Below are 14558 nucleotides of genomic sequence, written 5' to 3'. Positions count from 1 at the left end.
ATTATTAGTAAAATACAGTTAAAAACAACTGTTTAAAAAGCATTCCCCCCCCAAATAAGCTAAGCAATAAACTAAAAATGCACATCAATATTCTAGATACCTGGGCAGACCTGTCCAAACAAAAATGGTTTTTAGCAAGAGCCAAAAAGCGTATAGTGAAAGCACCTGCCTAATGTCAGGCAGGGAGTTCGCAAGTGTAGGTGCTGCCACACCAAAAGACTGTCGGTAACCTCCAGACTGCCCAAAATAACTTACTTATTTCTTTATTATTATTTTTATTGGGTTTTTGATAATTTTGTACATATAAAACATAACCATTTCAAACATTAAAATACAAGATTCTTTCAAACCTTCGGGCCTCCTTCCTTCCCTCCATGGGTTCCATGTTTAAGTTTAAATTTGTTGCATCTTTTACCATTATCCATCTATTATATAACCATAATTATTATAAATAATTCCACATCACAAGTGCCATTACATCCCATTGGGGAATGATGTAATGGCCAAAAATAACCTATGCAGAGAAGGGGTGAATTGAATTTAAGATTGGAAAAAAATGAAATGGGAAGAAACTGAAATTGACAGATTCTTCCATCCCCATCACTTCAGAATGTAAGGATTACCGTATATATTTACTGTAATGATGATGGGACTGAGGACAGAAATACATCTGTGATTAAGGAGTGTAGTTGTGAGGTCAGGGTGAGGGCCCTGCTAAAGTGGTGCTTCAGGTTAAGAACAGTTTCAGGTTAAGAACGGACCTCCGGAACGAATTAAGTACTTAACCCGAGGTACCACTGTATAACTTTGTCATCCAATGTTTTGACATAGTTTTTTGAGGGCATGGAAGGTTTCCTTTGCTGGACTTGTTTTCTCAAGACGAACCAAATCTTGAAAGAACCTTTTCATCATTTTTACAACTGCACATTGTTGCAAATAACAACAAAATTATCGGATGGGCAATAGAACCCTTCTTTCAATTTTTATCAAATCTGAAAACACTCTTCTGGAGCACATCTGGATTTGCTCTACAGGCTTCTGATGCAGAAAACATTCTGAGAGTGTCAAATTGCAAACGTGAGTTGATGTAGATACTCTCATCTTCCTTAGGCACTTTGCTCTTGGGGAAATTTTAATTTACTGGCCAATGGATGGACTTTAGGCTGACAAGGAGCTGCTTCTGGGTATTTTCCAAAACTAATTTGAATAGTAGCTATAATAGTAGCTATAATGCCATCCAACCTGTCAAAATGTGAAGAGCTATATTGACTGTGATTAGCAAACCCTGTGGGCAGGGGAAGCACAGCTAATGAAATATGAGGGGAGGCAATAAAATAGCTTCCTTGCCCCCTCTCTTCCTCTGCCCTTTCCAGTGTGATCCTAGCAGGCTTTCAATTTCATTGTTTCTCTGCCTTGGATCCTCTGCCCCCCTTTGGATTTTTCTTCCCCAGCAAAAGCATGACATGGGCAAGTTTGTGAGTGAAAAAAAACACAGGGGGTGTTAAGGTACACTAAGAAACTTATGGAATTGTTTTTATGACTGTGAGGGAAAGAGTTTGGAAAGGCATGGACAATGTTTGCTGAAATCTTGGCAGCCAAAATTTCAGCTATACAAAATGTATGGCAGTTAGGGTTGGGGCCACATGTACCTCCTTCCCCTTCCCAATGACTTAGTGAGTCCAGACTAAATTAGGCGAAGCAGTAAACAATCCAAGAGGAATTGTGAAAATTTTGCAATAATTTAAGCAGATTGCAGAATGCAGCTGTTTGTGGTGCAGTACTTAGTGAAGGTGTTTTGGCTGTTTTAAGGACAGGGTACATATAGCCCTGAATAAAACGAAAAGAGGAGGGATGCAAAATGCATGAGGGAGGATGTTTCTCTTCTTACTAGCTGCTTTTCTGCTTCACATACTCAGTTTCCTCCACCCAAGCATAAATTTAGAAGTATGGTAAAATTTAAAATTCTGTACAAAGTACTGGTACCAAGAGAAACGTTTGGATGTGATTAGAAGTCACCCTAACTGCACCCTCGTGTGGTAAGAACTGGTATTTCATGGTGCTGGATCAGCCTGTAAGACTTGCATCCTTTGCTACAAGGCTTAAATAGCGAAATTGTAATGATATACTGTATTGCAAAGTCAAACAACAGCAGCCCACTTGCTTGGAGCTGCCAGTAGAGTCTCTTACTTGGGTTGTAAAACCAATGTCTCGGATTTGAGACATTAGAAGAACAAGTCCTATCCTGCAAGCCTGTCCCGCAAGTCCTGAGGCATAGGTTATTCTGTTATCACGAATGCCTAGGCCTAACAGATATGCTACACAGCATCCTTCATCAATTTAGTGCCTTCTAGAGGTTTTGGACTACACCTCCCATAAGCCACAGCAGCTTTGCCTGATGGAAGTAGTTCTTCAAGGGCATCAGGCTGGCGATGGCTCCTCAATAACATATTTTTAAAATCTAATGCAATCCATCTTTGTAATAGGCAGGGCTTGTGTTGCAGAACTCTTCTGCCAAAGGTCTCCTGAAAGCATTAGGGAAGCATCATGCTTGAATGGTGCACAGTGTATAACACAGTAAAAAGCAGATGAACCATGTTGATGACTGTCTCTTTCCCTCACGGATGGAAGGGAGGGGCAGCTCTTGAAGCCTGTAAACCAGTGAGCCAAAGGAAGTCAAGACTTATCGCTAAGCTTATTGAGTTCACCATGTGTGTAGTGGAAGCAGGGACCATGGAACTTTCTTGTAAACAGCATTATCTGTGAACCTGCTGGGCATGTGATCTGCTTCCTTCAGTGGTTATAAACCTGGGAACCCAAGACAAAAAAGAAGAAGAAAGCCAGCTCTATTATCTCTGAGTAGCTGTCTTCTTCTTCAATATATCTTTTGGTAATGTTTCTCCTCTGTCTTATTGATCTCCTCTCTTTGTGTAGGGTGCCTGGGGATCCCAGGTACACCACTGTGACTTCTCTGATGGAAGAAGGCAGGTTAGAAATGTGAGAAATAAATAGAAAATGTTGGAATGTAAGGAATTTATTTTTCAGCAGTATCTAAACAGCGGGCAGCCACTTAGAGATGCAGTATTTGGTTATACAGTGGTGCCCCGCAAGACGAATGCCTCGGAAGACGGAAAACCCGCTAGACGAAAGGGTTTTCCGTTTTTGAGTTGCTTCGCAGGACGAATTTCCCTATGGGCTTGCTTCGCAAGATGAAAATGTCTTGCGAGTCTTGAGATTTTTTTTTTCGCTTCCCCCCCCCCTTTTTCTAAGCCGCTAAGCCGCTAATAGCCTTTTAGCAGCTAAGCCGCTAAGCCGCTAAGCCTTTAATAGCCGCTAAACCACTAATAGCGCTAATCCGCTAAGCCGCTAATAGGGTTGCTTCGCAAGACGAAAAAACCGCTAGACGAAGACACTCGCGGAACGGATTAATTTCGTCTTGCGAGGCACCACTGTAAGTGTTTTGGATGGATCACACCAAGTATTATTTCCGCCAAACAGCACAAGTTTCTGGCATTGCATTCTGTCAGCCTTGCATTGGCTGAAATTGCATACCCTCCAAGAGTCTCGATTTTCCAGGGGATGCCCCAGAATTACGAAAGCCATCCCAGCTTCTGATTTGATCCTAGAATGTCCTTTCCCCCCTCCAGTGCTGCCGCCAGTGAGCTCAAGGAGGAGGAGGAGCCTATGCTTCTCTCAAGTGGCAGTAGGAAGGGAGCATCCCATTGCCTCTCCATGGCCGCTGCTGCCAGCCTCCTTCCTTGGGTAGCTTGCAGGGTTTGATGTAGAGAAGGCGAGGAGAAGAGGCTATCACCGCTGAGGCCCAGCTGTGAGGCTGGCTCTGAGGGGCAAGTGGAGGGGAGGGCCACCCCAGAAAGGGGGAGCAGAGTAGAGCGCAAGGTGTCTAAAAAAAAGAAGAAGCTTTTTCCATCCATTTTTTGCCCCTTTCTAAAATTTATTTATTGGTACCGGTATGTGTTTTTTTTTTTGTAAATCTTTCCAAGAACAAAATAAAATCCAGACTAAGGGTTTTCTCAGGATGGCAGAGGAGTGGGTGCTGTGTCCCGTTGCTGTAGTGGTGTTGGCACTTGCCATTCCTCTGCTAGGAAATGGTCTACATTGGGGGGGGGGAATGAGGGGGGGTGCACGGAGGGTCAGTTGGGGTGGGGGAGTGAGACATTTTTCCTGTTTTCATCTGAGGAATGTTGGAAGGTATGAAACTGATCCCACAATACACAGCATTTGACACCTCACATCTGTAACTGCATAAACTGTGGTGTCATGGTCATTACAAAGCTGAGAGATTCCACCTTCCACAGATTTGTCTCAAAAGCTCGTTGCAAAAAAACAAAACAAAGAAACAAACAAAAACTCATCACAGTTGTGTCTCTGTTATTTTGAGCAAAAGCAGAGAGTGATGTGAGGTAAAAGTGAGTCTACAGCCTGTAAAAGCAGGCATTAGTATTGTCCAGACCAGTGAGCAGGATCCATAAACTCTTATGAGGGTTAAGGGCCCATTATGACCTATCGGTGCAAAGAAGCTTCCTTGACTGGTGGGGCTTTTTCCTCTACATTTCCTTCTTCTGGACTGAAACTGGTTTGTGGTGCACCAGATTAAGCTCCTGCCTGCAACAGCACAGGTTGACAGTTCATGCCTTCCTACAGACTTCAGTCCTGACACTGTGGACGTCTTGCTCACATGTAAAGCCAGCAAAGTGTAGAGTGACAGGCTAAGACTGGGCAGATCCAGGCTCAATCGAGCGTTCTCTCATTCTAACCCAGGGGTTGCCAGTGTGGCACCCATGGGCAGAAAAGCACCCATGAGGCCTCCCCTGGTTACAACAAAGCCTCTGAGGCCTCCACTCACTGCCCACTTCATCATGGTACAGGTAAGGGTGGTTACCATTTTTCCCAGGAAAAGTACATAAAGTGGAAGGAAGAATTTGTAAAGAGTGGTGCTCTTTCCCACTTCCTCATTCAACCCTATATGCATTTCAGGGATCAGATTAATTCAGCTGGAGACTGGGATCTTTATCTAGATCCCCTGAAAAACTGAAGTGTGTGTGTACTCTTTTCCTTCCTGTTTCTTGCATAGGAGGTGAGTGGGAGCTGATTCAGGGGACGGGAAGAAAAGTGACCAGGAGTGACATCACTCGCTCACAAATAAAAATGTACCCATGGTCCTAAAATGGCTGCTGATCATTGGTCTAACCTATCTCACAAGGTTGCTGTTGAGAAAAACGAGGGGCTGTTTTGTTTTTGGAGAAAAGAACAGGTTACAAAGGAGAGAAATACCATCAAAGTTGCCTGCATGAGCATCTGACTAATGACCAAACGAGCTTGCCGGCTGGCACATAACTAACATTATCTTCTCTGTGTTCTGCAGATAACACACAGCCTTTCGTAGACTTCCGCCCAAGTGTTCCTGATGTTATCTTCGTACACAATGCTACAGAAGTGATCGTGCCTTGCCGGGTCACCTCGCCGGATATCACACCAATGCTCCTGCTGGTGAGCACACTTCTTCTAAGTCTCATCTAAGAGGAAATAATCAATTCCGCAAGTGGCATAACCAGATTATGGGTGTAATCCGATTCTTGGTAGCGGCTTGGAATAGGATTTGACGGACTTGTCACCCGTCATAGCGTTTTGCTTCAGTTCTCACTTCAGCTATTTTTAGCTGTTCCTGATCCAGCCCTTTAGCTTTTTGAAAACAACACTATCGACCTAGATTGAAAGCAGCATGCTGAGGAGGAGCATGAATGATTCCAGATTGAGAAAAACACAAACTTTAGGGTTCAGACAGGTTAGTGTGAAAGCATCCTAAACTGATAGTGCCTCTGGAAGCAGATTCCATAGTTTAATTATGTGCTGTGCGATTAAGTACTTTCTTTTGTCTTCATCTCCTACCATCCAGCTTTATTACACTTCTCTGGCTTCTAGTTTTTTGAGAGAGGGAGAAAAGAGTCTCTCTAGCCACTTTCTCCATACCATACATAACTGTACTCACTTGTATCCTATCTCCCTTAACTCGCCCTTTTTTTCCTCAGGGCTCATCCACATTTTTGCTTGACCCGTATTTTGATTTCATTGTGTGCTGATGAATTGTCCTGGGTCAGAGAACTTTTCTCATTGTTCCGCAGCTGTGCCTTGTGAAAATCTAAGGTAACTCGGTTAAGCAAAATCCCTCCTCAGATTTTCTGTGAATCTGGTAAGATCTGATTTAGCAGGTCAGATTGGATTTTCCCAAGGCACAGCCACAGAACAATGAAAAAAGCCCTCAGACCTGGGAGAATTAATTGGGACAGGATATGATCAAAATACATGTCAAACGAAAGTGCAGATAGATGAGCAGGGCCATCTTAAGCATATCCGGCGCCGTGGTGCAAAGATCCCCCTGGTGCCCCCCCCCCCCGTTTCCCAGAGTTGTTGACCCAGTGGCATAGCAAGGTCAGGTGGTACTCAGTGTGGAATTTTTTTTGTCAAACCCCACCACCACCACATTGAAATTATTAAAGAAGGAAAAATAAGATACTTACTGTTGCAAGTGTTATTTTCGGGTTTATTTACTTAACATTTTGAGCATAAGCACTTAAAATCCTTTTTTTCGTAACTTTGTTCTCTGCAAATTTTGAAATCACATCACCTCCCAGAGTTGGTGGAGCTAGAATAAAACCCAGCTACCCCTCCAGCTGGACTCCGTCCATGGAACCAGTGAATGTGTGTGCTGCCTTATTCCATTTCGGGGGGGGGGGGGGTATGTGGGCCAGATGACCCTTATCTATAAGAATACGTACTTTGAAAACAAACTCAATCTTCTTTAAGCCACTCCAGCCAAGGTGTATTCATAATCCACAATTAAGAATCCAGTTGAAAGAATGAGTTTCAGTTAATTTTTAGTCTCAACGTCACATCAACAGGCAAATATACAATTTATGCCTGCACGTTTGTAACACATACAAAGCTCCGTTTTTTGACTGATTGTAGCTGAGTCCAAAGAAGATGGTAACCATGTAAAACTATACCGAAGTCAAGTTACAAAACTAGGAAGAGATGAAAACTAAGGGTTTAAGTTGGTAAAAGCTTCATAGGTTAGAGTGGGGGTTAATATAAATGTTCTGGAGGTAGTTATGAGCATTAGGGGACAGATATTCCTGCTGAGATAGAGAGAGACTGTAAGCAGCACGGTCAGAAAGAAACGAAACACCTGCTGCTGGGCGCCTGAGCCCAGCGCCACTGATGCGCAGGCGCTGTGGCGCAGGGTGCCACTAAGCCAAATGGGAAAGACGCCCCTGCAGATGAGGCCAAAACTAGAAAGCCCCAGATGTTCTAATCATTTCTTCATAGAGGAGTTGTTATGAACTTGGTCATGTTGGTTGCCTGTTTCTGCACCTTTCCAGCTTTACAATATTCTTTCTGAAGTACAGGGTGGCTCCAGTTAAGCTGAAGGCAGGGTGAGATAACATGAAAAAAGTGAGAGGAGGAGCAACTCTACACTTCATCATCAGCAGACAGTTTCCAATTAGGGCTTCATTTCTGGGTTTCTTCATAGGAATGCAAAAGGCAAGAAGACCCCAGTAGTCCCTACAAAAGAATGCAAATAATGTCAATACACAGCTGAACTGCAAGCACCGCCTTACATCTATTTAAATTATCAAACTTCAAAAGGCAGCTGCATCCCCAAAATTTCATATATGCAATTTGCAAAACTCATGGACTATGTTTTGCATATTTGCAAAGAGTACCAGTTTCTTCAGACAGTATCCCATCTGCTTTGGTCTTCTTGTAAGAGGAAGGAGCAGCAGATGCACAGTTGCACGATATCACCCTCACAGTTGTATCCCAATGAAAAACTGTTGGCTTGAAGGAACCCAAAGGGTGGGATGAGATGTGGGGTGCATCTGGTTCATGGCCAGAATCATTCTCCCCTGCCCCTGGAACTGTACAAAGATTAATATTGACCAGTGGCATAAGAAGGTTTCTTGTGACTACCTTTGAGCAACTGGACATTACATACCTTATTTTTAGAGTCCTAACCTTCCTTTTACCTGGCTTTGTCTCAGATTTCTAGCTGGTCATTTCTTGTTATTGGAACTGAAGGGACCTTCTTCCTACTACCCTTTTGAGTGGATAAACGAAATGTTTCCACTTCAAGCTGCTACAAAATCTAGGCCAAATATTCCACACTTCCTCTTTGAAAGGGGACAAATGGGCAGGGCTGGAAATCATACCGCAAAAGGAAGGTGCCTCCGGACATCCTCAGTAAAGATGATGAACCTATTCATGGAGGTGTGTGAGTGAGCGAGTGTTTACCTTCGGCGCCTTCGTTCTGTTCCCATTTAAGGAAATACCATAGTGGCTGTTTTGGCCTGGCCTGGAAGCGTGTAGAGCCATGCTGGCTGCTTCCTGTACTCAGAGGAAGTTTGAGGGGACGCGGAAGGAAGGAGTCCGTTGATCGGACGAATTTAGAATATCCTCACCCAAAATTAATAACTGGCCACTGATAAAGCTGAAGGAGAGAGAGGGGGGAAATACCACAAGGTCTTTTCAAGTGGTTGGGTAGATTCTACCCTTTTGTTGTTGTTGTTAAAATATTTTATTATAATGAATAACTTTAATATGTGGGGCCATCTTAAAAAGGCAGATATTCCTTCCTATTCTTTTTCTTGATCACTGGGGGATACTCAAGCACAAAGCCGTAATATTCAACTCTATTCCATTGTATTATTCCTGTAGGAATGTACTTTCCCCCTCATAAATTACCTTTCTTATGTTTCCATTATACTTTAAAATGACTGCACTCCATATCCTTTAAATATTTATGGGGAAGTGTGCAGACTGCTAATGCTCAAGGAAAGAGCCTAACTTCACATGATTTGTTCTTCGGTTTGAGCTTAAAATCCAATCTTTTCAACATCCCCATCATCCCCAGTATAAAACTTAACACACTGGAGACACGAGGGCAGGGGCATGACTCTTTGTGAAGGCTGATTCATTCACTAAATAGGGACCAACCAAAGCATGTGGTGCTGTGCTCTTTCACATGGTGCCGTTCTGGCTATTCACCACCATGGGGGGGAGGGGAAACCCTGCTAATAATACAGAACAAGGATGAAGAGTGTTGAATGAGGTTGGCCCTCCAGTTCTCTCCATTTGGCCCTTAGAACTCTCCTCAGGCCACACCCTCTTGCCTTTCTACTTTGCATGCATGCTCTTGAATGAACACACTGAACAAACTACGGCTCCCAGAATTATCTCTGCCTTTTGCAGGATCACCTCTTGCAGATACCATCCCATCAGGAGGTCTGTTCTGTACGATGTGGGAATCAGGTTTTTTTTAGCATGGCAGTACCTGCCCCTTGGAACTCCCTCCCATTCCTGTAATCTTTTCATCATCTTTTCCTTTTTCAACAAGCCTCCTAGGTAGAGATTCTTATCCACAGTGTGTATGTGCATTGGATTTGAAATTGTGTTTCTATGTTTTCGTACTTGATGATATATAGGTGATCGCTTTGGGATGTTTCATGAAAAGTGTTTCATAAATAAAATGTATAAATGAATGAATGAATGAATGAATGAATGAATGAATGAATAAATAAATAAATAACTGTTGGGGTGGTTTTGAATGTCAGGTGTAGCATCACATCTACCTCTCATCTTCCTCAGCATCCTTCCAGCAGTGCTGTGAGGTCTGTGAAGATGGAATGGGACCCCAAGAGAGGATTTGTGGTCACTTTGCCTACCTATGAGTTCTTCAGTAGCATGCTCAAGTGTGTTGCTATGGTCAGGGGAGACGAATACACATCCTACTATGTGACACAGAAAGTAGGTGAGTAGCTTGTAGGGATGTGAGGAGGAAGCAGATCCCATCCTGTACAGTATTCATTGTAAGCAGCACTGCCTTAGGGCGGACACTGAAAACCAGCGCTCCCATTGCTGGCATCACTGGAGCATAGTATTTGTGAACCCTAATTTCAATTACAGATCAAATTAAGATGCTTCCACAAATGCTGCCCAGAGTTTTACCTTGCAGCCTAGTGTCAGAAGTTCTCCAGATATCCTTTAAGTCAGCCTCTCCCTATCTGGTGCACTCCAACTGGGACTGATAGGAATTGTAGTCCAAAAACATCTGGAGGACACCCAGTTTGGGAAGGCTGCTTAAATACTTGGATGTTTTGCTGATGACCTTTTAGTGTGGCAGCACCTACACTTTGGAACTCCCTGCCTATTGACAGTGGCAGATCTTGGACAGATTTCAGTGGGATCCTGTGTGATGTCAACATGTGGTGCCCCCTACCTCTCACACTCCATTCTAAATCATATTTGTGGCGTCACCTTGTGGCACCCCCGTGCGACTGAATCAGTTATGCTACCCTAAATCTGCCTCTGCTATTGATTATCAGTTAGGTGTCTTCACTGTAATTTTTTGGGCACCTGCTAAAAACATTTTCCTTTAGACAAGCCTACCCAGAGGTTTAGAAAGCTGAAGCAAGTTTTAATCTGTTTTTAGAATTTTGCTATTTTAACCTTTCAGAAGTCTTAAATTGTGGCTATTTTTCTTATCGATAATTGTATTATAATATTTGCCAGATACTTGATAATCTGCATTTGACATCTGCCACTGTTTGGATTTTGATATTGGCTATTGGCTTGCTATGTCTTCCAGAGAAAAGGATACAGAACCTGGTTCTCAAAACAAATCCCCAAAAGCTGGTGGTTGGAGACAACCTTAACCTGGAATGCAGTGCGGAGACATTTTTCAATGGACGCATTGAATTTGTATGGACAATTCCTGGAAGGACTGTGAGTAAATCACATCTGTCCCTGGCTCAAGGACAGTTATTGGTTCTGCTGAATGCAAAAGATTCCAGTCAGAAGTTTTGTTGTGTGCTAGCAATCTCTGTCCTCACTTCCTCAAAGCATTCAAATGCTCAGTATCCAATCAAAGAAATTATGATGTCAGATATGTTGTTGGACTGCCATCATCCCTGACCACTGCCACTGTGAGCTGGCACTGACTGGGGGAGCCCAACAGCATCTGCCTGCTTTCTAGCATCAGTTCAGAATTGCTAGGAATGCACAGAAATATTTGGGTTGGCAGTAGTACATTTTGATGGCGAGAGAAATGATTATGGCTGCTCCACTGAACATCCTGAGTAAATTTAAAGGCATAACATATTCTACATGTTTGCAGAGAGAACTAATGTACATAGGAATATAGGAAGCTGTCTTATATCATGTGAGACTATGAAGCCATCTCGCTCAGTATTGTCTACACTGACTGGCAGCCTCCGTGAGGGTTTCAGACAGGTGTCTCTGTCAGAACTACCTGGAGCTGCTCTACCACTGAGCAAAGCTCTATGGAAGAATCCAGCATCATGTCTAGGGATGGATAAATCTGCCTCAGTTTGTTCTCTTCTGATTCCACACGTGGCTGTCTTAAAGTATGTCCTGTCTGTTCCCATGTGCATTTTGGGGGGGATAACTCTGTACAAATCCTTAAAAAGAAAAAGAAAAAGTCATAACCCCTCCCCCCATGCACAGATGTGGAGGACTTATGAGGTGAATTTCTGTTTCCTTGTTTTAACACTGTAAATCTTATTGGAGTAGCTTCAAAGCCCAGCACATCAGCTGCACAGCAAAGAAAACATTTTTCAAAATGGTACAGGAAACAGCTTATTGTGTAATTCTATGCACAACGGTTCATTCTACATACAACAAAATGGCTGCCCCATTTTATACTGATGGAGGTACATTGTATGTACAATGGCCCTTTGTGCATAGAATTATACAGGAAGTGGCATAAGGTCACTTCCTGTACCATTTTAACAAGCATGTTTACCTTGTGTGCTACAGGTACTGTATTTTGAAGCTGCTTCAAGCATCTTTCCCATGTCAAAACAATAAAAAGGAGAGCAGCCTCATATGTATGAGTAGTGAAACAGCCCTCAGAAGGGTTCATAGATCAGCAGATTAAACCATATATCTGCAGTCCATTCTCATGAGTTGTTTGCTAAGATTGTGTTTTTAGTCAAGATGGTGGGGAGGGTATGCAGAAAAATAAAGCCTGGGTTGAAATCCCCTGATATACTAATTTTGTTGCAGTCATTTCCTTTCAGGGCTGTCTTAAGCATATGTGGCGCCGGGGTGCAAAGATCCACCTGGTGCCCCCCCCCCCCGGTTGTCCAGCCCCAGGCTCGCAGGAGGGCGGAGCCTGCCGGCTGTGTCAGCATCTCACTGGCTCAGTCGCCCTCGAACTCGTGGCACAGAGCTGCCCGCAGAAGAGCCTGCCGCGGTGCTCTAACCGACGGGTGGGCTCTTCCCCAGACTCAATTCTCGGGCCCCGGACTCTCAGCCTGGTGCCCCTGAGAGCCCGGCGTCCAGGTGCCCCGCACCCCTAGTGCCTATGGGTAAGACGGGCTTGTTCCCTTTCCATCTTAGAGGATTTGGGTCACAGACAGAAAGACCTGGAGATACCACTGCCCTAAGGCTGCTGATGAGCAAATGGAGTAATGGTTCCACCACCCTTTGCCTCACTAGAGGTTTTTGAGCATCTGAGAGAAGATCTAGCATGGCTCATAGATGTGCTTTGGATGTGCTGCTCAGCGTTGCCAAATTTGCTCTGAGACCTTCAGCACAGCATAGGAGAGTTATGTTGTCTTTGCACCACCTGCCTCCCACCATCAAGGCATCTTGCAACAAAGGCACATGCTACGCCCACCTCTCATGCTGTTTCAGACACAGGCCCCAAACCCATCAGAAAGTGGCAAGTCCTGTGTCCACTCAGGAGGAAATTCCCTCCCAAACTGTGGTTCTGGCCTGAATTTTGATTCTACCCCATCCTACATTGCAATGCACAACCATCACTGGTAGTTAACTCTGTCATTGTTATAGGAATGAGTTGCACTAATATTGAGGGTCCAAATACCATTGTGACTGAATACCATTTTGCAATTGAATACCAATTTTTCATTTTAATAATTCATGTTCACTAAAATTCCATGAGGGTGGAGCTTGTAAAAGTCACATTTCAGAACCAAGAGTCTGAGGACTCACCTGATTTAGCCTTTTTTTTACATTGTTGGATTCATGGCTTTCTAAGGAGGAAACTTTTAGGAAATCTAAGATTTGCCTTTGTAGTTCACTGTTCTTGACTGGATATGTGTTACTCTCTGTTTGAGCTGTTCTGAACTGGCCTTATAGCAGGTTTTTTTCTGTCTCCACTCTGCTCCCTTTAGGAAACCAAGGCTGAAAATACATTCGACCTAAGTGAGCCAGTGTATAAAGCTTCTTCTAATGTGGTCATCAAGAATGTTACAATGGAAAACAGAGGGTTGTATGTATGCAGAGGCATAATTGCCAATACAACACAATTAAAATCAGAGGCCAACATCACTGTATACAGTACGTATGATATATATCTATCTATCTACACTGGTTAGAAAGTAGCAACTTCTTTTTGTGGAGGCAGAGTCCACCTGTCCACTCCAGCAATCAGTTTACAGCACTTCACAGACCCCCAACTGTATCATAATCAACATCACAAACATTCACTGACACATATATGCAGCCTAAAGTCAAGGAAATGATTTACCACTCGATATTTCTGATTGCATCAGCCGGCATTCAAGAAACTCCAGGGGTTTCTGTGACATGTTGTTACATTGACAGGCGCCACACTTTAAAAAAAGAGTAGTACAGAAAGGGATATTTGCCCTTTGGAGATCTTTGTTTGACTGTGTGTGTGCCTTTGATCTAAAGCAGTTGTTCCCAAACAGTATGTGTCATAAAAGAACTAATTATGTACTGTGAGAAATTCATTGATTCAACAGTTTAAAAGAGTACCCATCTGCAAAGAGAGCAGCTTAATGATGCATTCCAACAGCTGGCCTCCTTTGCTCAGGGTGGGCATTTTGAAAATGCCTCTGCTGCCTAAATGTTGTTATTTCAAGTATACACCACCTTTCATCAGAAAAAAGTTTTCACAAAGCAGGTATAAAGAACAAAATTAACAGACAGTATATAAAGCAATTAAAGCATCAAAATCCATAAAATAGGATTCCATTCACCCAGTACCTCCACAAAATTGCACATCCAAAAACACACCTATACTTCAATCAAACTACACCTGTACATATTCGCCAGCTGTTGGGCTCGCGCACAACTGCAAACCCGCTGTACTTCATTATAATCAGCTACTGGTCCCAACAACCCCCTGGAAGCATATACAAATAGACCACCCCACAACATTGGCAACCTAGCTGCAAGACTAAAAGCAAATCCAATCTAGGACCGCACCAACATCAATAAAAGCCTAACATCCTCCACCTAATCACTTGTTCACATTCATAGAGTTATCCTCTACAGCTGAGGATCTGTCTTTTCACCCTAGTAATCAACCACCAGTTTCCAGCTCCCACCTGCGAAGTGATCAGACTCAAACTACTTCCCCAACCAATTTATGTACTTACCTTGGAACAGCACCACACTAACGATGGGGAAGAAATTTGCTCTAGTTCACATTTATAGGCAAACCTAATTAATTCACACTTTCTGAAACAATA

At 43.3% G+C, this 14558-nt stretch overlaps 1 protein-coding gene across 5 annotated transcripts in view; it reads left to right on the top strand.

Annotated features, from left to right (window-relative positions):
* LOC308467959 (vascular endothelial growth factor receptor kdr-like) overlaps positions 1–14558 on the top strand; it is a 188354-nt gene that overhangs the window by 69438 nt on the left and 104358 nt on the right. For all 5 annotated transcript variants that reach the window (XM_080989737.1, XM_080989734.1, XM_080989733.1 and 2 more), the window contains exons 4-7: positions 5381–5505; positions 9661–9823; positions 10661–10797; positions 13233–13398. In XM_080989737.1, the coding sequence (XP_080845863.1) occupies positions 5381–5505; positions 9661–9823; positions 10661–10797; positions 13233–13398 (591 nt within the window). The remainder of the gene's footprint in view (positions 1–5380; positions 5506–9660; positions 9824–10660; positions 10798–13232; positions 13399–14558) is intronic.

Source organism: Podarcis pityusensis, assembly GCF_964106645.2.
Source record: "Podarcis pityusensis genome assembly, chromosome: Z".
NCBI classification, from domain to species: Eukaryota; Metazoa; Chordata; class Lepidosauria; order Squamata; family Lacertidae; genus Podarcis; species Podarcis pityusensis.
Note: the sequence above shows the minus strand (reverse complement) of the source record. Positions and strands in the feature narration are given on the sequence as shown.